We start from the raw sequence: 24,353 nt of genomic DNA on the forward strand, positions 1-24,353 counted from the left end.
CAAGTAAGGAATGCTATTTAAATCTAGTAATATATTGTTTTAACATTTAATGAATATGATGGACTTCTTCTGTTAAAGGAGTAGGTATAAAGAAAATGAGATTGTGTCTTTTAACACAGATCCTGTATTTTTCACTTCATTAACCTATTCTCAAACACTTGCAGCGCCACTTTCGTGCTTTGTACTATACCTGCGGAATTCAATACTTATTGAATATTTACGATATCTAGTCTTTCCAAATTGGTAGTTGTTTAAATTCTCTCGGATTTCATCTAATGCAACATCCGTTGGAGTATTAGCAGCTAGCTTGGCTGCAATCTGATTTTAATAGCAACACTTATCTGATATTAATAGAAACATCTTACCCAAATAATTTTATATCAATCGGATAATAAGAATTTGTTTCAACATCTCATTGGAATTTTGAATGCCTCTCACCCTTTCGTACCCTCTTATAAACTCCTTATCAATTACACTCAAAAGCAATGATTTTATGAGCTACGCTCACGTAAGCGACATCGAGTCATATTTACCTGCACTTTTACTTTCGTAAGGTCAAGATAACAAAATACTAATGTAAGAAAATAATGAATTTAAAATAACGAAATCTCTCAAAGCATAGAGTTTTTGAAAGCAATTGTTTTGCGTGGTCTTAGCAGGAAGGCGCAGAGAACGTTATTTCATTGCATTTCATTGGTTAGTTTAAATTGCCACTACAAGGACCTCTAAAGAAAATATTTTATTCGTGAAGCTTTTAAATTTAAGCACCAATAACAATAAGTCCCTAACCCTCAAAAGATGCTTGTATAAATTTGACAGCTGTCGGATCATTAGTTTGTGAATTATAGCATTTTGAGTGAAGCAACTTTTGTTATTGTAAAAAAAATGGATAAAAAGGAATTTCGCTTGTTGATAAAATACTGCGTTTTTAAGGGAAAAATACACTTGAAGCAAAAACTTGGCTTGATGCCGACTTTCTGGCCACTACCCCAGGAAAATCCACCATCAAGGATTGGTACGCTAAGTTTAGACGTGGTGAGAAAATGAATGTGTTTAGAAATGAGAACTGCAGACGGTGAACACAGTGGTTGTTACAGAGGTTGTGACTGACGAAAACATTCAAAAAATCAACAAAATGATTATGAATGACCGTAAATTGAAATTGAATGAAATAGTAAACACCCTAAATATACTAACTGAACGTGTACATCATATCATTCACGAATATTTAGGTATGAGAAAGCTCTGAACAAAGTGGATGCCGCGCGAGCTCACTTTTGACTAAAAACAACGAAGAGTTGATAATTCTGAGCAATGTTTGAAGCTGATCAAGCGTAATAAACCCGACCTTTTGCGTCGATATGTGACAATGTATGAAACATGGCTCCATCATTTCACTCCGAACTCCAATCGACAGTCATCCGAGTGGACTGCACACGATGAACCCGCTCCAATAAACAGGGACTATTATATAGCACTATTGGGCCGTTTAAAGGACGAAATCGCCGAAAAACAGCCACATTTGAAGAAAAAGAAAGTGCTGTTTCACCAAGAGAATGCACCGTGTTACAAGTCAGTAAAAACGATGGCAAAAATCCATGAATTGAGCTTCGAATTGCTTCCTTATCCACCGTATTGTCCAGATCTGGCCCCCACCGACTATTTCCTGTTGCCAGATCTCCAAACAATGCTCGTTAGGAAGACATTTTTGTCGAATGATGAGGTGATCGCCGAAACTGAGGCCGATTTTGAAGCAAAGGATAAATCGTACTACAAAAAAGGGTATCGAAAAGTTGGAGGGTCGCTATAATCAGTGTATCACCCTTGAAGGGAATTATGTTGAATAACAAAAACTAATTTTTCCAAAAAAATTTGTTTTACTATGGTAATCCGCGGACTTTTGAAATGACCTGTTACGTCACACACTTCCTTAATCTAGCTAACTAGGGTTGTTGCTTTCAAAGAAAACGACGTCTGGTTTTCTTATTTCCGCACGTACACATGATATACGCTTTTGAGAATGAAAATATATTATAATGAAATTATAGTGATTATAATTAAGGTATAAAAAAATATAAAACTCAATTTCAGACACAAAAAAAAATGGCGTCATAAGCAAACTATAGAAACAAACAATCGGGTTTTAGATATTAACCATTCAAATGCCTTTGTAGGGAAATTCAAATGAACCAATCAAAAAAGTGATTTCAGCGCCAGCATTCAGACCACGCAAAATATTTCCTCGGTTTCACCTAATTAAACAAAACCTTTATGCCTAAAAGTTCTATTTACTTTCTATCACTGTCACTTTCTGGGTAATTATTCAGTTAAATAACTAAACTGTTCTAATAATCGTTCTTCTATTCCACTATTTGTCTATTCTTTCCTCAAAGTGTCTAAAAAAAGTTCATTCAGCCTAAAGACAGTAGACAATGCTTATTTCCACATATCCAGACAGTGCCTGAGACTGTATCATTATCGACATGCGTGTTTATCCTAATACATCTTTGCCACATCCCGTACTAATACAATTGAATTTACCATCTCATCTATTCTGTATATTTTTCCTCGACAATTTATGAAAAAATTAATTACATAAAACAAGTAAACATTTCATTCGCATTTACTGAGTAAAAATTTTAAATAGTTCACTCTTAAATATGCTGTCTTCAAAAGTTAATTTATATTTTGCAAGTTATTCCTTAATTGCAGCCTTTATCGATAGACTTGTTAGTATCTTCTCCACCAGAGTGCTATGATATAGCGCATTGTCCATAACAGTAACTTATTGTTCCTTCAAGAAGAGAGCTGATTTTCAAAACAGAGTAAAAACATATTGTAGTACATTTCCCCATAAAAGAAGTTCTTGGATTTGAACGAAAACACTAACTCTATCCCAGGAGTAACACAATTCTTGTTCCCGGCATGATGAACAATATATCTACAATGAACTATTAAAAAATATTATGGCTAATGGAACCTAATAAAATTTAATTGTAACTTTTACCTTTCTCCATGATCCTTTATAGTTTTTAGCTATTTCTATTATCACCTTGCCATGAATGGTCCAATTATATATTATGTAGCCCTACTAAGTGGCCATATTATACCAATTTTATATATTTATATGTTTAATAGAAAGTTTGAAAATATAATGATAATATCTTAAAATTTCATAGTAAAATTAAATTAATCGAAACATTAACGTTTATTTCATTTACTTCAACAATATCAATTATAACAATCAACATTTATAATTAAATTGGATTAACCAAATGAAAAAAATTTAACGATATTTGTTAAGAATATTTTGAATATCAGACTTATTGCTCTTATAAAAACCATCGGGAGTTAATGTAGTATCTGCTTTTTCTCTCACAAAACTGAAAGTTACACTACTGGCTGTGTATTCATTTGAAACTTCATTAACCTACCAAAGCAAATTAAAACAACTCATGAAAAACTTATACAAGTGAAATAAGTAAATTATTAGACTAAATAGTATTAAGTTTCATCATTTGTTTTGTTAAATTAACGGACATAAATTACCTGTTTAAAATTAAACATTTTTTTACTTCTTATGTTTGAGTTTTGGGTATTTAGGTTTCGATCAAATTTGAAATCGAAGAGCCTATAATCTTTTTCATCGGACTTGACGAACTGTTCAAAGGTGGAGGCATTAGCATCGCTAAAAATATTCATATTGACGCTGCTCTTGAACGAGGATGGTGATGAAACGTTACAGAATTTTGGTCTAGATTTTTGCGTATTTTGGGTCGACTGAATCACCTAAAGCAAAACAAAAAATATGTAAAATGCTTTGATAGAAATAGTAAAGAAAAAAGAAAAATAATTAGAAAAGGGATTAAAATTTCATCAAAAACACATCATTCAAAGACTGTTCCAGGAATTCAAAGTGCAATATTACAACACCGATAGAGTTTCAATGAAGCAATAATTAAAAATGTGCCATACAAAAGATTAATATGTAGTTTTCATTAGTTACGTGACCTGAGATATTGTATATAGTACCTCAAATCTAAACAGATATTTGGATAAACCAACGGAAAGCTGCAAAAAGAATACTTTGAGAACCAAAAAGTGTCAAGAATAATCGGACATTGTAATTGTAAGGCAATAGTGGACTTGAAGGAAGAAGTGATGATAACTAGATTAAGTTTTAGTGGATTTATACTGTTTCATATAGATAACTCAGTGGTATGGAATTAATTCATTAGCATTCAGGATAAAACATAACTGCTGGTTTGGAAGACCAGAAAAAGAGTAATCAAGTGGCATTAATTAATAATAAGAAGAATGACTCATAGACGACTTTGCAGTTTGTCTCGAGTGGCTGTTAAAAAGATATAAAAGAATTCTTGCTGGCTATACTCAACTATTAACTTTCAAAACAAGTCCGAAAAGAGAGACATATTAAGGTCAATAAAAATAATTTATGCTGATATAATTTATATTAGTGCAGTTTTTTAAACCTGAAAATTATCCATAGAAATATAATACATAAAACAAATGGTTATTATGAAAAATCTATCACAGCGATATTACCAGATTAAAAAGTTTGAAAAGCAAAACACATCATGGGGTTTATAAAAATTATTGAGTTCATGTTAATCAATATTAAAAACATATAATTAACTATTTTCGAAAAATTGTTTATAGAAAACACCTTAATCAGATAAAAAACAACACAAATGAATGACCTTGGCGACAGCTTATCACAATATAACGACAGAGATATAAAATTTGAAGAAAGTATATAATCTAAAATACTCTAATATTATAATGACAAAGACAAAAACAACTGACTAATTATATGCGTATTGTTTATACTTCACTAGAAGTAATCATAACTGACGTAAGATCTTGCAACCATTTAGATAATATAATTAACCAGAAATGTCAATCTTAATAAATAAGAAAATGCAATACAATTTTTATAATATTTGAAGCATGTTTTGAGTCATAAATACTTTAAATTATTAAATGAGATAGTGCATATCTGCATATTTGGAATTGTTTTAATATCGCAGTTTCATTGCTTGCCGGGCAAGCGCATGAAGTCCCAAAAAAAAATTTGTAACAGGGGATAAAATGCAAGTCTACTACGACTATTCCAATCGTAAAATGTGACGGATTAGTCTAGAAAGAATATCCACATTGGCTTCGAGGTAGTAGATTATTGGCTATAAAATCCTGCTATGTATATGGTGGATGAAGTCGCGCACAGTGTTCTGTACTATCAGACATAGCGGCACCAGATTAATGTAAGTATGGTAAGACCACTGAATTCGATCAAGTAGCAAGAGAATATATTAAGGTTTTTTTTTACAATAGATATCCTTTCGATTATTAGAAATCATAAATTCTTAAATATGTTGGTAACCCATTTGTATGTTGAATTTTCAAACGTTGAATTTGCATATGGACGAATATGTAGTTTTGGCATAGAATCAATTTGGTCAAATGAGGAATCACGAGCTATTCAGGAAATTTAATACAAGATATAACTATAAGTCATTGAAAAATAACATTGGTGTTCACTTACCTCAACTCCCTGACTAGTTTTTCGAACTGTAGCGACGCAAGTACTCTGTCGAATTTGCCTCGGAGTTGGTCGATTCATTCTCTGTTCCCATATCTTAGCAATATCGCCACTGCTCGTGCTAGCACTATTTTCGAATATTTGCCTATCCTGCTCGAGGAACTCAGCTTTAATCTGCTTTAAAGTGAGCTTGCTCATGGGACAATATTTTCTTTTGGGCATATCTACAAAATCAACCGATATAATATCATTACTAACTCTCTAATAGATTGCTTACTTGAAGCGCTAGACGAATTAGTGTTAGAAAAAGCTTGCTGTAAAGCTGTGTTTTGATCAGGATCACCAGAAACAAGTAAATCCATTTCAGCTTTTGCAGATGAACACTCGTCTTCTTCAGGCTCCAAGTTTCTCTTTCGGGAAGCATCCGACAAATTTGTTATTGTTTTCTCTGTAGAGGGAATAAATCAGATATGAGTAATATTGATGAGATCTCACAGTCCCTGTAAGCCCGGAAGAGGTTTTTAGGATCCCTTAAATAAAAAATAGATGTACATAGATATACACATTTTAAAAGATATTTAATTGTCAAAAAAAGAAAAGTCATGATATCTTTCTCGTTATATATATGTGTGTTAATCGTAAGGAATTCGTTTATTATGCCATGCAATTTCTCCTTTTTCTTTGGCTACGATGACAAGGAATAAAATTTTAATAACACGATATATGATTAGTTATAGCTTTAACACGCTATCAAGCCCACTTGTATCTCCAGTTGATACATGGCAGTTGATTCATTAGTATATTTTCAGTTCTATTCACTTATTATTTCAATATATTATTTTCTGGTATATTTTGGAGTCTCATTTTTACCAACTGAAGTTTATCTGGATTGGACCTACCGCCTAACGTGGTATGACCGAATGACTATCCTTGGCATTATGCCTACCGACTGGCGAGAGACCAACTTGGAAATCATTCCAGAAGACATACGGTGTTATCCAGCCTGGCTACTGACATAAATGGGATTATTTTCATTTTCTGATTTTCGATAACACTTTATTCATACAATTGCTGAGACAAAGCAACAATTAGTAACTATCGCAGAAAACATTTGAATTAAATATTTTTGCAGTGTGTATTAGCTTATCAACACCCCCCGGGCTTACCCTACCGATAATCAGGAATGTCTGTGTCTTACCCAGACTGGAAGAATTGGTTGGCTCTATTGTATTTCTATTCTCAATAGACGAATTTATTTCTATTTCGCGTTGGCCTTGATTTCCTTTAGAAATAATATAAAATTGATTAATGAAAATATTTCAATTTTTATTGAAATGCATCATTAGCAAATTTCCTTATTTTAAAATTTTACTTACCTGAACTTGATGTTTTACTGCTGTTGAAACTTATTGGCGATTGTGAGTGTTTCGATTTATCTTCTTCACCAAATATTGAACTATAATGTACAGCAGCTGTAGTATTACCTGCAACTTTTGAAGATATGATTTTAACATATTTCAATTAAATATAGAGTTCTACACATGTAAAATACAAATGTTTAACAACTACTTAATATTTACTCGTTTCATGAGTAATGTATTATGTTTCATTCTAATATAAATAAGGAGTAATCTCGACTGATGATAGGGACTGGCAGTAGTATTGGGTTTACTAGTGAATAGTTTCTAAAAATATTCAACAGTATTAGCAACAAAATCAAAAAGATATTAGAGACCCTGATATTATATATATAATAATCATATATAATAATATGTATAATAACAATATAAAATAATCATAGAAACTGATATGATTAATTGAGTACCATCATTAATAAATTAATTCCGAAACGAAAAAAAATTGTCACTACGGAAACGGTATTTAAGAAAATAATACAGGTCGATCTTAAATGAAGAAACTTTCAAATAACAAAATAATGGTCTAAGCAATTTTACTTTGTAGAACAATGAAATTATTTAGAATAGTTAGTGTAATATAAATAACAATATGTTTCAAAAATAATGTTTATTCTGCTTTAAAATAACTAACATGCAGTAATAAAGGGAAAATATTTGTTTGTGAGACATCTGGTTGTTTATTATTACCCATTACTTTTACATTCATTTTATTAGTTTTGTTTAACTTCTACTTAACATCCTACGTGGACTCTTAAGTATATCCTCGGCGCATATTTAAGCATTAGTGACCAAGTTAAATACTATTACAAAAGATCTCCTGGCTAAGGGTATTTGCTCGAACTCTACTACCATGTCAAGGAATACTTCGAATAAATGAGAAACTATTTCCAATCGAACGTCAACAAGTTTACTTTTATTGATGAGTAAATTGATTAATTGAATGATTAACTTAGAAATATGTAGATTTATGTTTATATTAATATAGTGTTGGATCAACGGTGTTGTAAAATAATTTTAAAATAAACTAAAAGTTTTTGTTTTAAAAGATTTCATAGCTTATACGACCAACTGGCTATTGTTTTGAAAATGTGATATTTATATTGGGCGATACAAAATAAGGAAAAGTATATGTTGAAGTTAAAAACTAAATATGAATGAACTTAAAGTAAGTGTTGCCGAAGGCCAGGTTATTATTTTCCATTTCTTTTCAATTAGGGTGGGTTAATATTGAATTGGAAGTAAACGCAAAATAATTTTTTATTTGTATTATGGACCATCACTTCCTCTACTGGCAGACACTATATATCTTTAACTATTCAGACACAGTTAAAACAGATTATTAATTACAGACTACTAACATTGACCCGCCTTTCTTGAAAATTTTTATATTTTTGACAAATTAAAAGTAGAAATTGAACTTACTGTTATCACGGTCTGTTTTGTTGGATGCCAGATTATTTGGAGTATGTGCAGAGTTGTTTAACATAATTGAACAATCCATTTTTCTTATACTTATAACATTGTCGTTGTCTTTCTCCGAACTTTTTTCCACCACTGATATGTCTGATATTGATGAATGATTAACCAATGTATCGGATTTAGAAACAGTTTCTTCCGATAATTCAGTTTCTTCGTTGTCCATGCAGGAGTCTGATGATTTTTCATTTGAATACGTCTCGATATTATTTTCTGAGGATGATTCATTTACGTTCATGCCAGGGCCTTCCACAACAGTAACAATTGGGAATATGTGATGGCTTTCGTTAATTTTTTCATTTGGCGATAGTTTATTATTGATGTCATCTTCATCGAGTAGATGTTCTTCAAGATCATTTCTTGGTCTTGAGACATCAGTGATATTTTCATGGTTACTATTGATATCAGTGCTCACTTGATTTATAGGAGTAGAAGTAAGAACAGGGTATTTCTGTAACATTCCTTTAAAATTTTCGTTAAAAGATGAACTTCTTTCATTGCCAATAGTCGTCACTTCAAAAGTATTATTTGAGTCTGTGTGCTTCGAATGCGAAATCGAGGAACTTTCAAATAATGTCTCAGGCATCGCTTGTGGTACTTCTACAGATGTTCGTGATAAAAACAACTCTGTATCTGGTGTGAATATGCCCATCATTCTTTGTTTGGCGGCGGTCGCTGATATTTCAGAAAGCTAATTTAAAAAATGAAAACAAGAATTAATCAACGTTATAAAGATGTAACAAAATTTTCAATTAAAATCCTTACCTGAGATACACTTTCAGGTATCGGTGTTTGTGAAAAAATTGGCGTACTTAATTGAGAATTATCAATTGGATTTTGAGAAGTATCAAATATCGAGTGTCTAAGTTGAAAACTTTCATTCTATAAAAATAGTACAGTATTTTAACTAGGAATGACAATAATTAACTCTTTATAATAATTACCGCTGGCAAAAACAAACGATTTTCAGTGTTAGCAGAGCTTATGGCACTAACGAGTTCGTTGTACTCCTGTAAATGTTCCTTTAAAGCTACCATAGACAGCTTCCCGGACAATTTAAGCTTATTAAGTTTACATTTTAGCTCGTACTTTAATCGAACCTTTTGGTCGATAACAGCAAATTTTGGATCCTGCAATTAAAATTAAAATATCTTCAAGAAGTATAACTAGCAGGCTTGACAATAGATGCATAAAAATTAAAATAATTCAGTACCAGAAAAACGTATTACCTGTGGAAATTTCTTTTAGAGAATGCGCGAGAGGCATCCATGAAAAGAAGTAATAGAAGTAACTACGTGTGCTGGGTATAAACGTGGGGTAGAACTATTCATACACAACATGTAGTCAAAAAACATTATCATATTGCAATCAATGACCAACCAAAATCAGTAAACATGGTCCACAAAAAATGTAATGTGAACTTGAAATTTGATAATGAACAGACTCATGTTTTCAGAGCTACCCCTCCTAAAAAGTCATCTATCTCGGTCTTCTTTTTGATCCGAAGTTTAGGTGGAATCTTCAGAATCAGCGGTCCTTTCAAAAGTTCAAGGTTTTATTAATCTGTTATTTCCGCTCATAAATCGGGCCAGCAAGCTTCCACTTACAAGATGCTGATTCGTTCAGTCGTTCTATACGACTCCGGTCTCTATCTTAAATACGTCAGACCTAGTCAGGTGGAACGTCTTTAAGTTTTCCAGAATAAATTTGTCAGGATAACGCTCAATGTCTTCTGGTTCATTAGTAGTAACCAAATCCCCAGAGAAAAAGATGTCCCCCAAGTTCATTATTTTATATCCGAGCTCTACTCCAGATATTCCTCCACTCTTCGTCTCTCGAATAATAGATGTATTAACAAGTTGGCCTATATTTCAGGCCATTAACTCATCCAGCTCTTCATAGCCTTATTCCATCGTAGCTGACATTACCCCGTCGTGCTATATTCCCAATCGTTTGGATCTTCTCCATAGAAGGATTAACTCTGGAACCGCAAGCTGTATGGTGTGATAAAGACGCCATGCTCTCGAGCCTATTAACAGTATTACCGGTCAAGGACATTCTTAATACTAGCAGTAAGAAGGCCAGGTATCCGTAACAAGATACCCTTTCCCGGATACAGGCCAAAACAATTATTAAAAATTATCTGATACCGCTGTATTATTAGCTACAGATATTATTTAAACTTCAAATTTAAGGCCGAATTAAGATAAATGACGAATCAAACGAATGGCAATTAAACACTTATAAGTGAGGAAAAATAATCAAGATATTACTATAGCTTCTCCATATTAATAAGATCAAATCAATGTTACCAAACGAGACGTGAAAACGACGGAAAAGCTTCTATCTAATTCTTCTAAAACTTTCTATCTTGTCAAGAGGAAAATATAAAGAAAAAGTTACGAAAGAAATTTGACTTGAATTGAATTATTATTTTTGATGTCTATACGCTGTACAACTATGAAATGCGCACAGCTTTATTAGAAGGGAAATTACCAAATGCTAACTGTTCTGATTACATGTTAGTGGTAACATATATTAATCAATGATTTTCCATCATTTTCTACAACTTTTTTCCATGTTTGTGGCAATATGGCGATGTCATGACGGAAGAACTATATTAGTTTGGTTTGACAACGAAATCGTGTGACATTCAAGCGATGCTGCATGAATCTGAACAAATACCTATCTGAAAGCGTTAAATCTGGAAAGTACGCTGGGTGCGGCAAAATTTGTCATTCGACCTGCATCAGTGCTCTCATCAAGTCCTATTTCTCGGACAGATCTTTCCAGGTCAAGATCAGGCAATCACTTTCCAGTCGTAAACAAATCGATGCTGGCGCACCTCAAGGTTCCCCGCTGGCCCCAGCCTTATTTCACCTCTTTATTTCAGATCTGCCGAGAAAAGAGCACATTGATGTCGCGTTTTACGCTGACGACACTGCCTTCTTCACGGCCGCTAGGTTCGAAGTTACAATTCATGAACGTTTACAGAAGCAGCTCGATCATGCGGTCAAGTGGTTCAAATTCTGGAGGTTGCAAATCAACACCCTGAAAACCCAGGTCATCATTTTCCATAAGAAGCGTTACGCACTGCGCGTCTCGCAACTTAATATCGACACCGCAATAATTCCATGGCTGGATAACGTCACGTACCTAGGTCTTCACTTCGACCGGCGGTTCGGTTGGCATTCCCAAATCCAGAAAGCAATCCAAAAAGGTTCGGGGATAGCAAACCTGCTATCTTCTCTGATCTGCCCTTCTAGCAGACTTCCCATCTCCATCAAATGCTTATTTTACAAGATGTTAATTCGGTCCGTACTCCTCTACGGATCTAATGTCTACTTCAAGTTTGTTACACCCAACCAGGTCAAACGGCTTCAAGTTTTCCAAAATAAGCTCCTCAGGAGAATATTAAATGCTCCATGGTTTGTCAGAAATAATCAAATTCATAGGGAAACTGACACTCCAGAAATCAAGCACTTCATATCTCAATCATTCCACAAACAACAACTCAGCTCAAGTTCTTCTGAAAACGCACTTGTTCGCGAGCTGGTCGACATGCTGGGAGCTTAGCACCGCGTCACCGCCAAGCTCCCCCCCTTTTCCAGGCTGAAATGACCTCATCTGTCGCTACTTTTGCCCCCATACAACAGTACCCAGTTGTGTGTTAACTCAGGTTTGCGAATCAATAGAATCGCCGGGCCCTCGTGCCCAATAACGCCTGCCCGATCAGCTGGTGCCATATCCCCAAATTTAATGCAGTAGCAGTAGTGATCCACAGGGGTCAACTGTGAGGCGGTTTCAGTTTAGTGTATTGGTAAGCCCAGAGGCAGTCCCACATAACCCGGTCCAACTTGTCACTCCAGGGCAAGTCTCCGCGACCAGGAATGCGTCATGCATTCCACCGCCTGGTTTTTAGGCCAGAACAAAAAAAAACCTGCATCAGTGTTTCCTTCACAACTCTCGTAATGTGTGGTTCAGCGTTATCAAGTAGATGATTTTGCAACTTTTTGATCTCTTGTTATTGCTGGTGTTTTTTACAACAATACGATATAAATACAATTAAATGTATTCAACATACATCTGCAGTGACATTTTCATTCGGTTTTAACGGCTCGTTGAACTCACCATATGCAAAACAAGACTTTATGGCCATGGATATTTTGCTTCGGTCTCAATGTGGATGGTTCTCTTGGACTAATTTTTGTTTCTGAGGTTGTTGTAGCGGATATCTTTTCATAGTCAGTTACTTATTAGCCCAGCAAACAATTAAACTATAATATTTGAGCAGTTTTGAAATGGTATTTTGCCTGTCTTATATACTTGCCATTCAATGTAAATCTCTGGAAAACGTTAATTAATCGACTTCAAAAATGTCTGAAAATGTTTGGAGAGTTTGGACCAGGTCTTCGACCAATAAGTCTTGGGAATCATTGTCTTCAAACTTCGTTGGCCCCGCAGGCCCCTCGTTCTTTGTCATTGACAAAAAATCTTTTAAATATTTGTGACCAAAACCAACAATTGCGATTACAGACAAGTACCATGATAAGTTTTATAAAAACGTTTGAATAGGCTTCTGTCTAAAAATTATAAAATAGCCAAAATATCTCAATCAGCTAATTTTTCAGGCTTTTTGAAAATGAAAACACTGCATTCGTGACAACAGGGTCAAATTATCCGAAGGAAAGCCAATAGTAGAAGATAAAAATAGTCAGGATTATTTTCAAATGTTTGTCTTCTATATATTAATCGGCTTAGTGAAAATTTTGCTTCTTTTTTTTATAAAAACGGGGGCATTTGAAGGCGCGAAATTCGGTACGACGACAATATTGAGGAAGAATTTTTAGAGCTAAAATTTGTGTGTATTATGCCATACAAATAAATAAATTGCAATAAAACAAAATACGCCCAAATCAGTAATAGCCATCAGATCGGTGACAAAATATATAAGCAAATATTTTAGGCCCTAATACGGCAGATTATTCGTCACTTTTGATGTACGTAAATCAACCGGACGGGTAATTTTTATGAAAATCTGACCGCGCTGTAACGTAATATGCCGGCAGAGCAATTTTGAATCGGAATCCGTGACATTGACAAATGCATTTTTAAGCTATTCGCTTTACTCTATTATGAAATAAATATGATTAACTTTTTAAATTATGGTCGAATTTCGACCAAATGGATTTTATTTCTAAATGACTTACCAACAAACTTCTGCGGACTTTGTTCTGAAAATATTCTACGTTTTTAAAAGCTCTCTCGGGCCAAATATTTTTAGCCATATATATTCCGTAACCAAGCACAGTGGTAATACCCGGTAGAAGCTTATACTTGAAATCAATTTTTCGGGACATTGCATTGCTCCTGTTCTCAGATGTTACAGTTTCCATTTGCCAACTGAAATTGTAATTTTATTTTTTCTTACTACAACTATTTAACTAAAATAATTTAAACAAATGCGTAGTTGTACAATAGGGTCCAAGTACATTGAGGGTTGTCAAAGATCTCCTGGCAAAAAGGCAAAAACTATTAAGTAGGTAAAATCGATGCTTTGAAAAACACCCCTAATCTCTAGGCTTCTACAAGAAACGTAGTGCAGGGTGTAAATAAACCAGCGTGTCCTAACGCAGACTAAGTTGCTGATAATATAGTCTACTGCAATTTAAACAGATGTATACGTCGTGTATTAAAACTAGTTTAACTGTTCAACTATAGACATAAGAATTTGCAGTCACCAAAACTTCGAAAATGGGAAACCATTCTGTAATTATATACAGTGGAAATTGGAAATTTGGATAAAAAAGTGCTATTCGGAAGATCGTTGAAGCCATACTAATTTTATTAACGACAACCCAGAAGAGACAACGAGTATGTATATTCCTTTGGCCACTTCTTTAATAGAAACGAGGTTATATTGCACAACTAATAGGGCTATGGTTGCTTAAAACAACAAGACATTAAATTGAATGATCTGATTAGTAAGATGTTTAAACATGGAGACTTTTATTAGAATATTAAAATTAAATTGAGCCGGCACTATCGATTGTGCTGGCCGTTCAAAAAGCCGCTACTCCTTTTTGTTAATTAAAATAGTTTTAAAGTGAAATGAATGATCTTATTGTTTTTAAATCCTACGTATTTCATAACTTTTGATAGTTCTGATTTCTCATCCATATTGAAATCAAGTGTGACACAACGACATATCAAAATTATGTTAAAACGGAAAATCTACAGAAATAATATGCAAACCTAATATATTTTACTCAAATAAAAATGTTTACAACACATGTAAGTTTTATTTTTTATATCATTAGGTTTATGAAAAAAACTGAACTAAGCCACTTTCATACATAGACAGTACTGTGATTCCAACAAAGAGAAACTTGAAACTTAACCTTAAAGTGTATTGATTATTAATATAGACATTATGCTGAAGAAATATTTCAAACGTTATAAGGGCTGTATACTAGTAATTTTTTTCAGTGGAAGCTTATAATAATATAACAGATACTATAATATAATAATATACATAATATAATAATATAATTAGGTACTCACACTTTCGTATTTATAAAAATATCAGCAAGTTTACATAGCAATCCATAATGTGTCGTAACATAAACAAATGCTTTAGTACGAATAAAGCTTTCGCAAATGGACATGGCCAAAGCTATACCGTCGTCGACAGAAGTCGATCTAAAAATCATGTAAACTAAACGATTAAGTCTCTAAATTAGGTTCTATATTATACCTGCACAGCTCATCGATAATAATAAGTGAATCATCAGTAATAGTATTTAAAATATAAGAAATTTCATTCATCTAAAAAGAAAAGTAAAGGTTTAGAATATGACGATTATATATACGAATAAATAACCTCTAAAACAAACGAGGATGCTCCGCATTCCATGTCATCACCATTAGATATTCTTGCAAACATTTGATCAGCTGACTTGAATACTGCTGATTCAGCAGGTACATAACAACCTAAAAAAATTAAAGTAATTGTTTAAGTAATGAATAACTTTTCTCGTATATATCACTAACAAAGGAATACAAGATGAATGTCTTACCAGTCTGAGCTATAATTTGAAGCAACATAACTTGACGAATGTAGATGCTTTTTCCAGAACCGTTAGGTCCAGAAATGATGTGATGGTTATAATGTTCACAGCAATTCTATTAAATATATTTATACTATAATATTAATTGAACAATCATACAAATATTACGATATTTGCTTATATTTCTGACATTGGCTACACTAAATGTTATTAAACACCATTCAACGTTTTCATTTGAAACTTAGCATCGTTGAATATAATCTTAAGAATATTCTATAATTTCAGCACAATCTATGTTGTTAAAAAAATGTGTCTTGGGCAAGAAGCTAAATCTACATATTTTTCAAGAATCATCATATATGCCTACGAGCACAGAAAAAATAGAAATGGATGGTATGGTCTTTTCAGGTCAACCCAAACTCGGCAAAACACACGTAGCCACAGCGTTAAAGAAAGGTACGACAATCAACTCTAAAGAACTAAAGTCGAGAAGAGGAGAATCCAAATTGTTGGGACTATTAGGCAAGAACGTGATTAACAATTCATAACAACCGAAGCAGTCCAATATGCAACATGAAAAAGTGCTACGAAAATCGATTCCAACACAAACGATAAATGCAATTACTACAAATGTATGAAAAATAAAATTTGGTACATATAAATGGGAAAAAAGGTGTTAATGTTAATTGTATCTATAGTGAAAAGTATAATTAGAGCAGTTTTGGTTTCAACAATTGAATGGTAGTGATTTTGATTTTGACGTCAATGACAAAGAACGTCCTAGAGGACCAAAATAGTTGGTGAATTCCAAAAATAATTGGATGAAATCCCATAGTTAATAAATCAACTATTCCGAGACCTTAATGGAGGGAAAATGGCTACTATAGGAATTATTTAGATATAGGAATATTTTGAAAATGTCATTTCGAACCATTTTAGTATCGCAGTTTCGGTGCTTGCCAGGCAAAGAATGATGCACGAAATATTTTAAAATTAGTAGTATCCTGAACTTTCTAAAATTATGTGAAATAATAAAAAGATATATTTAAATTTTCCTTCAAATTTAAATTAAAACTATAATACTCACAATAGAATTTGAGACCGTTTTACATAAGAAATCTAAGATGGGATGACGGCCTAATGAGACTTCAGTGTACTGTTTAAATTCAGGTCGTACCCAACCGCTCGCCAAACTAACTTCAGCTAATGATTGCAACACATCCAGATAAGCCACATAGTCTACCAGCTTATAAAACAGTGGGGTAAATTGTTTAACTTTGATGATTATTTTATGCACAATCCTGTAATAATATTGAAATAGATCTTTTTATATAGTAAGATTAGATGGTGTTAATAATTACATGTTACCGATGGTGAGCAAATTAGTAAGGATATCGTCTATTCTGGTTGAAAAATTAACTAGTTCTGGAGTTTTTAGAGTAAAACTATTCGCCATTCGTGTTACCTTTAAAATAGATATTTTTAGTTTGAATTTATTTATTCTGGTTATTTCAAAACATCTAATAATATATAATAAAATATTTCAAGTAACTATACTTAATTTTGAATATTAAATTAGGTTTATTGAAATTAGTTTAACAGTAGATTAAGTTCAAAGAATCACTAGCGTTGGTTGGTTGGCCAGAGAGGCTATAGCAATAATGCATGCACCTAGCATAGGTAATACGTATTTTCGACATTACGCATTTCGAGTACATCACCAAAAACGTTTAAAAACATCTCATATAACTCATAATTTTAAAAGAGTTTGAAAATACCTTTCCACACCATTTATTATTTTAATTAATAATTCTAAACTGCCGATCATCTTTTTCCTCAAAAATTACCGCAAAATCTAGCAAAATATTATAAAAACATATATATTACTATCATATAATCATATGAATAAAGCTGGGTCGATTGTTGAAATGGGATGAAACTAGCTGTGGTAATAACACTATTTTTTTTTATTTAAATGGCCCATGTATTCTATTATGTATCGAATATGCTGCAATGATCTGATGCATCTTCCAGTAGCAGGGCAGAGTACTTCTGAACCTACATAGTACTGTTGGTATCACAGCACAAATATGCTTCACCATATTTTGCTACTGTATACTTCGAATAATGCTGATCTCCTATATTATATATCATTCTCTAGGATCTTGTAACATGTCTTTTTTTTGGAACTACTTGCTTCGTTTTAAATCCCAATGGCTAATTTCGCCACAGAACTATGTGAGGAATTCGGTTATTTTTCATTCGACCAGTACATCTAAACTATAACCCTTTCAAAATAATAGTGAACTCACATCAATGTCTTAAAATTAGATCATAAATTTCAATCTCAGTTTAATTTTATTCAGTTAAAAAGAGATGTTCTCTGATGCATCCGAATATTTAACCAAATCGGACTATAAAATTCATCTGGTTCTCAAATGTCTACAAAATTATTCGAGAGATTAGTGATCATTTAAGGCTATAATAAACCGGCAAACAATAAATAAGTAAGACAATAAATAGTCAGAGCCAAAAACATATTTCTTCATCTGTAATCAATTGCTTCGAATAGAAACGGGAAAATGGGGATCTCCTCTTGTCGGTAAAATGCAAAATCTTTCAAAAAGTGACGTACAATATACTGTTCTGAGTGACAAATCAAGATCTCCTCGATGTTAGCTCTACTTTGAGTCAAATATATGAAATGTATGGACAAATTCTGTAACTTTTTTCGTTCTCGATATAATCAAAATTTAATACAATTGTTTCAGAAGAAACTACTAATATGGAAAGCATTTTCGGAAAACTGAGGAATATGCAGCTAGTTGACGGAAAACTATATCAAGATACACTCGGTAAATATATAACAAGCCCTAAAAATATACAGAGTAGATCAGATGGAAGAAGATCTTTATCTACCTTCTTCAACATCATTGCATGTTTAATATTATCGAATTGAGGTTGGGTGGCAAAGAATTATTATAATGGACATGCTCAAGTGATGAAGGATATACAATGAAGAAAGGCTATTTCTACTACAATATTGCAAATAAAATAGAAGTTAATAAAATGTCTATGTCCAATTCGGGAATAATAATAGCCCTGTGGCAACTGATATTCAAACTCATAAAGCTTCTACAAGTTAGACACAGTGAGTACTTGATGGTATTTTTTTACCTGTATGAACTCCTCAGGTAAGGCAGATGCCCTCATAGATTTCTTCTGAATCTTGTTCAAGGATAGCACAATATGGTAGCCTTTTTTATTATTGTTAGCTAACATGAGAGGCAGATCATATTTGTCAGCCAATGATTTAACATAAACTAAAAGTAGATGATATTGTATATGAGTTAGTAATGGCTGCGAGGACTTATAAAAATACTAATTGACAACAAAATTTTACCTCTCATGGCTTCCACTCGTTCTGAATAAGTTTTCCTAACCATATCAAAGAAACCGTTGACGCCTGACTTTATAGCCCATATTTTCCGTGCGTCTGCCTCTTTGCCTTTCGCCATGTACGCATTATCACAAAGTGTTTTTCTGAAACGCAATGAACAATATACACTAATTTGTTGTTGACAAAGTAACATGACTATTCACCTTATAAGAGTTCGAATGTCCTCAAAATCATTTGCTGATAGTACATGATTAAATTGAACGAAAAACGGTAGCTTAAGCCGCCTGATAACATCTTTGAGTGGCAAAATTGTGTCAATCATTCCGTTAAGTACCAAAAGAAAGTTCAGTTGGCGATTTGAACAGCTAAAAAAAATTGAATTTGTTGACAAACTTTATTTTGTAGATTATCGTCTTACCTCTGAGCATCCTGTGCTATTAGTGTACTAATTGTTAAAAGTTGTTCTATGTGGCATAATTTGGGTAATATACCCTGTATAAAGCAACATATACAGTTTATTACGGAACAATCCATGAATAATAATAATAGTTACATTTTAGCGAATAAAGGAAAACAGTAAAAATAATTAGTCAGTCTCAATTATGAAAATTGGTAAAATCCTTTGTTAATTGGAATTTAGATAACCACTAACCTGAATAGAGAGTAACAAATCTGGATGTGATATGAGCTCCGAAACGCAGTTTAACCTTTCTTCGATTTTTTTAACCGAATAAAATGGTTGCAGAATGATAGACCTCAGGTTCCTTGCCCCCACTTTGGTTAAACACCTATTCATCACGCCGAATAACGTCGAGTATTTGTTTGCTTGGTTTGGCTGCAAACTTGCCACTAATTCAAGGCGATCTGCCGTTGAAATATCTAAAAAGTTCCTTAATGCTAAACATAGCCAACGTTAACTTCGTTTATACCTATGACTGCATATCCTTCTGAGGTTTGGTAATCAAATTTAACGGAATTATTTGAATAATAAATGTACAATCGATCTTGTAGATAATTTAATAAAGCGCCAGCTGATGCTAACGTGTAGTACCTAAAAAAATTACATCGAAATTATTGTCCAACGTAAATTTATTTCATTTTTAAAAAGAATTATACATATGCAAAATTAAAACTTCCAGTTGGAAACTCAAGCACTATAACGACTAAGACTAATATTACCTAATGTTACTAATATTACCGTCAAAGATTTTCCACAAGAAATGTAAAATAATCTCAAAAAAATATTCAAAATTATATTAGAGGTGGCGAACATAAAATTGATATGTCAAGTCAAAATATTTGTTCCACTATACCAATATACAATATTCCAAAATACAATTCCCAACTATATTTGCAAATTAGATACGACATGACATACATTTAAGGGGGTAAACACGACTATTTTTAAACTTAACTAGCACTCTTTGCCTAAAGCGCGAAGCAACTACAAGATGATGTCGAACACAACTTATGCGTTTGAGGCCGATATTAAAAAAATCAACTACTATATCAAAAAAAGGTATAAGTAACACCTAACAATACCTATCCGCATGTGGCTTAGCACCAGCATAATTATACATTGTTCCTTCGGATATTTGATCAATTGGATACTGTTTAGATGAACAACATTGTCATCGTCATTTTGTAGTCATTTGGTGAAATTTACAGTCTATGGCACAACTATAATTACACTAGTTCTGTTATTAAATCTTACTTTTATCCTTAGGCCTTTTTCTCAAGTATATTACACACATTTTCTCAGATACCGCTGATTAAAAGCCAACAACATTTTGGAGAAAAATGCTTCTTAATGTCTCTGAATGCGGTTGAAAACTAACTAACTAACATCCATTTAGTCGACAGCTCAAAGATTCGGACAATTAAATCAAATTGGAAACGTTAATTATAAACAGATACCAGTTGCTTTTTATACATTTGAATACAACCAGCAAATGGCCAAGTGCACATGTAATGCGCTTGTAAAACTATTCGGATAATCCAAACATATATGTAGAATACGCACATCAACGATTCAAATCAATTTCAATTTCAATCAATATTCAAATGAATGTGGCATGCATATATATTTCTTATTTGACTTGCGGATGATATGGTGCCGAGCAAATAAAACAAAATCATTAGCGATAGAAAATGGTATGAAAAATTTTTAAAATGTTTACCCGACAATAAAAGATCCTTCATGACCTTTTTAAAGCTGTTTGCTGCATTTCCCAGCCGAAAGGTTAATTTCACCACAGAAGTTTCTAATTCGTAAGTACCGTATCTAAGAGACCTCAATGCGCGAGATACAGATGGAAGACTTTACAGAAGGTAAGCATTCGAAGAAGACGGAATATAGTCAGATTTGAAATTCGAACTATATCGTGAAGAGTGCTCAAGATCTGTATCAGTGAACATGATATCTGTTTTGAGCAATTTATTGAACGACATGTTTGTTTAAAAAATCTTTTCGCATATTTGCTTTTCAACAGAACAGTGGGAACAAGGGACAACTTAGCAAACACATTATGCAATATAAGATATTACAATTTGTTTTAAATAGTACAGTATTTAAATTATAATCAGAAAAAGTATACTTTAAAGTCACTAACTTGTGTTTTAATATTATCAATAAGGGAAATGAGGTAGTTAGTGCAACTTTGTACAACTTTTCTATGCCATTATCTCGATTAAATGCCTTCCTGGCGAAAGGTGTCAGCTTCTTCTTCGGAAAATATTTCTTGATCTGATCAAGAAGCCTGCTGTATCTGGTGGCGTCAAAAGTGACAGGATATAAAATCTAGAATCGGTGTAACTATTTAATGCAAGGTTTAATTTATATTTTGTCCATAATTACTTCATCTGGATTTATAATATTAATTTTAGTGAGGGTATTGCTATAACTTTGACTATCAGACATTTGACAGAGAACTATGTGGGGTGTGGTGATACTGATTGCAGCTAAACCAACTTCGCATCTGGCTTGACCCCGTCCTTCGGTTATAGCTGTAAAAACTTTCTGTATATCGATGTGAATATCGAAAAAGTATTATTGTACCTAATATCACGCGATCTTCCTTCTCGGTGGATATATTTGATAATGATGATTTGTTATTTGATGATGAATTAAGCGCCACGCTGAAAATCATAAATATCAATGCGATTTTTGAACAATAGTTCCAAATTATCAGTTCAAATATAAATTGTTTTAAGAGAATTTTAGCAGAAAATCAGATTATATTACCCGTCAAGTGAAAAGTGACTGTGTGACCTAAAAATTTTAACAGTGATAATGAACAAATAGTATGCACCAATATAATTCATGAAAAAATTAACCAGAAAAAAAGGATGTTGAGCTATTTAATTTCTTAATTAATTTATGAAATAAAAAAAAATCATGGGAAATTTCTCACTTCAAAAATTATCAGACGTGCTCTAGTTTTTTATGACTATAACGTGAAAATTTTATAGAAATATGGAATTCATAAATATCTGAGTATTTATTTCGACAAGTAGTACTGATTTGGTAGAATTGAAATTAAAACCAAACTAGTCACTTATGCAATATTTCTATCGATACCAAATGATACGTTTAAACAAAACATTAAAATAAAAAATGCACTTTAATAAAATTCACATAGTAACATGATATTACTACAAAAATTGACAATAGTTTCAAACGTAAGAATGAAAAGACATGTTTCCCAAAAAAAATATAAATATACAGATTATATTACTGAAAACAAAAGCGATTAAATTTGGTTGAAAAAAGTGCTTTAACTAAGTTAATTGTTAAATATCTGGAAGAAAAGTTAGGTAAATTACTTTGGTCCCATAAAAATAGATAATTAATTAGGCACACAGTAATCACCTTTCAGCAAATATAAAGTCAATGAGTCAGCGGTAAATCAAATCCTGCATCCGAAATCGTAAGACTGGCGCCACAAAATAAAATTACATACTTATGATGGATATATGTAAGGACATATACACAAACACATGCAAAAATATAAAAATAAAATGATTTATTAAAACACGGGACATCAAACTAAAAAACTGACATGATCCAATAAAATTATTAGCAATTTCTAATTATAACAAGCTCATTCAATTATCACTAGCCTCATGACAAGAACATTACACAAATTTGAAATAACGGTGCTTATATGCAAATGGGTGTTTTACACGCGTATCATTTCTTTAATATTACAATATGCAAAATATTATATTTCAGTGCCTTGACTTAGAAATTAATACGAATAATACAATAATTTTCTTGACTTAAACGCAACCACAATTAAATGCTGTTAGAAATCAAGTAATACGAATTTAAAAGAACTATATATTTACAGAAAAATAATGAAATATAAACTATGAAAACACACAGAAAGTTTGGTTGTTACACAAAAATATAACAAGACTACAAAATCGTCAATAACTTACCACTAAAACATCGTAAATGTATGCACTTGAAAGACGAAAAACACACATTTTTATTAAACTTGTAATATATAGAATGAAGAATAAGCATTCTTACAAAATACCTTATATGACTTTTTCCCCAATCCGTACCAGAAGACACTTCACTTCTACTTTTAGTTTGCGGTTGCTCTGGCGGTCGTATAATACCGGCATTATTATACGCTGCAATTTTAAATCGGCATTTCTTCGATGGGTTTAAAATTCCTTCATTTAAATTCATTTTTTATTTTTATATATACAAATATAAATTTATATATATAAACCACAAATATTTCAAATAAACTTTTTAAACGCTCTTGTCAAAGTCATTGACAATATTTTTAAATCTGAAGTATGGCTTGTAGATGGCGCTGGAACAAATAGGCATGAACGGACGTATCGATAACAACCTATCGAACTTTCGCCCGTATAATTTCTAAATGAAGTTAGACAGTTATAAAAATGTTTAATATTATCTTTGTGATTTTTAAATTGTTTAATTAATTGGCGATTATAATTTTCATTAACAGTGTTATTAATAACTGTAGAAATCTACATTCAATATTGGTAATAAATATTAATTTAAGAATCTCCATTTACAGATTTTGAACGTTAAATTAATCTATAGGACAAAATCAATATTTCCGTTTTATTATAATCTACCAGAGGGCGCCAACGAGTTTTAAAATAGTCACAAAACCTCAGAGTTGGACAGATAAGTATCGAATTACGACACATCCATTTTCCCTAATTGAAATATTAAAGCTTTCAGTGTTCCAGTGGCAATAATTTAGATAAATGGTTTTCTTTGTTTTAGCGATTGATTGGTTTCTTCCGAACATATCATGCGACATAAAATACAGATTTGAATATACAGTGAAAATAAGAAATAGAAAATGTTTAGAATAAACTACAGGAAACATAAATTTTTTAAAACCATATGTGAATTAATGAAGTGTAATATA

General features: G+C 32.4%; 2 protein-coding genes across 2 annotated transcripts; both read right to left on the minus strand.

Moving 5' to 3' along the window:
* Positions 1-3,194: 3,194 nt before the first annotated feature.
* Positions 3,195-23,686, minus strand: LOC143197513 (uncharacterized). The gene is made up of 23 exons (XM_076406052.1): positions 23,472-23,686; positions 19,857-19,978; positions 19,580-19,806; positions 19,346-19,419; positions 19,131-19,292; positions 18,931-19,070; positions 18,705-18,850; positions 16,889-16,992; positions 16,615-16,828; positions 15,537-15,642; positions 15,341-15,450; positions 15,215-15,285; positions 15,022-15,159; positions 13,668-13,860; positions 9,402-9,587; positions 9,223-9,339; positions 8,404-9,148; positions 6,940-7,053; positions 6,762-6,845; positions 5,841-6,011; positions 5,567-5,787; positions 3,550-3,789; positions 3,195-3,430 (listed from the first exon to the last, which is right to left on the minus strand). Exons 1-23 carry the CDS (start codon positions 23,627-23,629, stop codon positions 3,287-3,289), a joined length of 3,987 nt encoding a protein of 1,328 aa, XP_076262167.1. The 5' UTR covers positions 23,630-23,686; the 3' UTR covers positions 3,195-3,286.
* LOC143199964 (mutS protein homolog 4-like) lies at positions 20,460-22,076 on the minus strand. The gene is made up of 4 exons (XM_076410165.1): positions 21,986-22,076; positions 21,785-21,933; positions 21,540-21,727; positions 20,460-20,469 (listed from the first exon to the last, which is right to left on the minus strand). The coding sequence occupies exons 1-4, from the start codon at positions 22,074-22,076 to the stop codon at positions 20,460-20,462; spliced, it is 438 nt and encodes a 145-aa protein (XP_076266280.1).
* Positions 23,687-24,353: the final 667 nt, after the last annotated feature.

Source organism: Rhynchophorus ferrugineus, unplaced genomic scaffold (assembly GCF_030347505.1).
Source record: "Rhynchophorus ferrugineus isolate W39M unplaced genomic scaffold, kcgeb_rfMv2 rfM1, whole genome shotgun sequence".
NCBI classification, from domain to species: Eukaryota; Metazoa; Arthropoda; class Insecta; order Coleoptera; family Curculionidae; genus Rhynchophorus; species Rhynchophorus ferrugineus.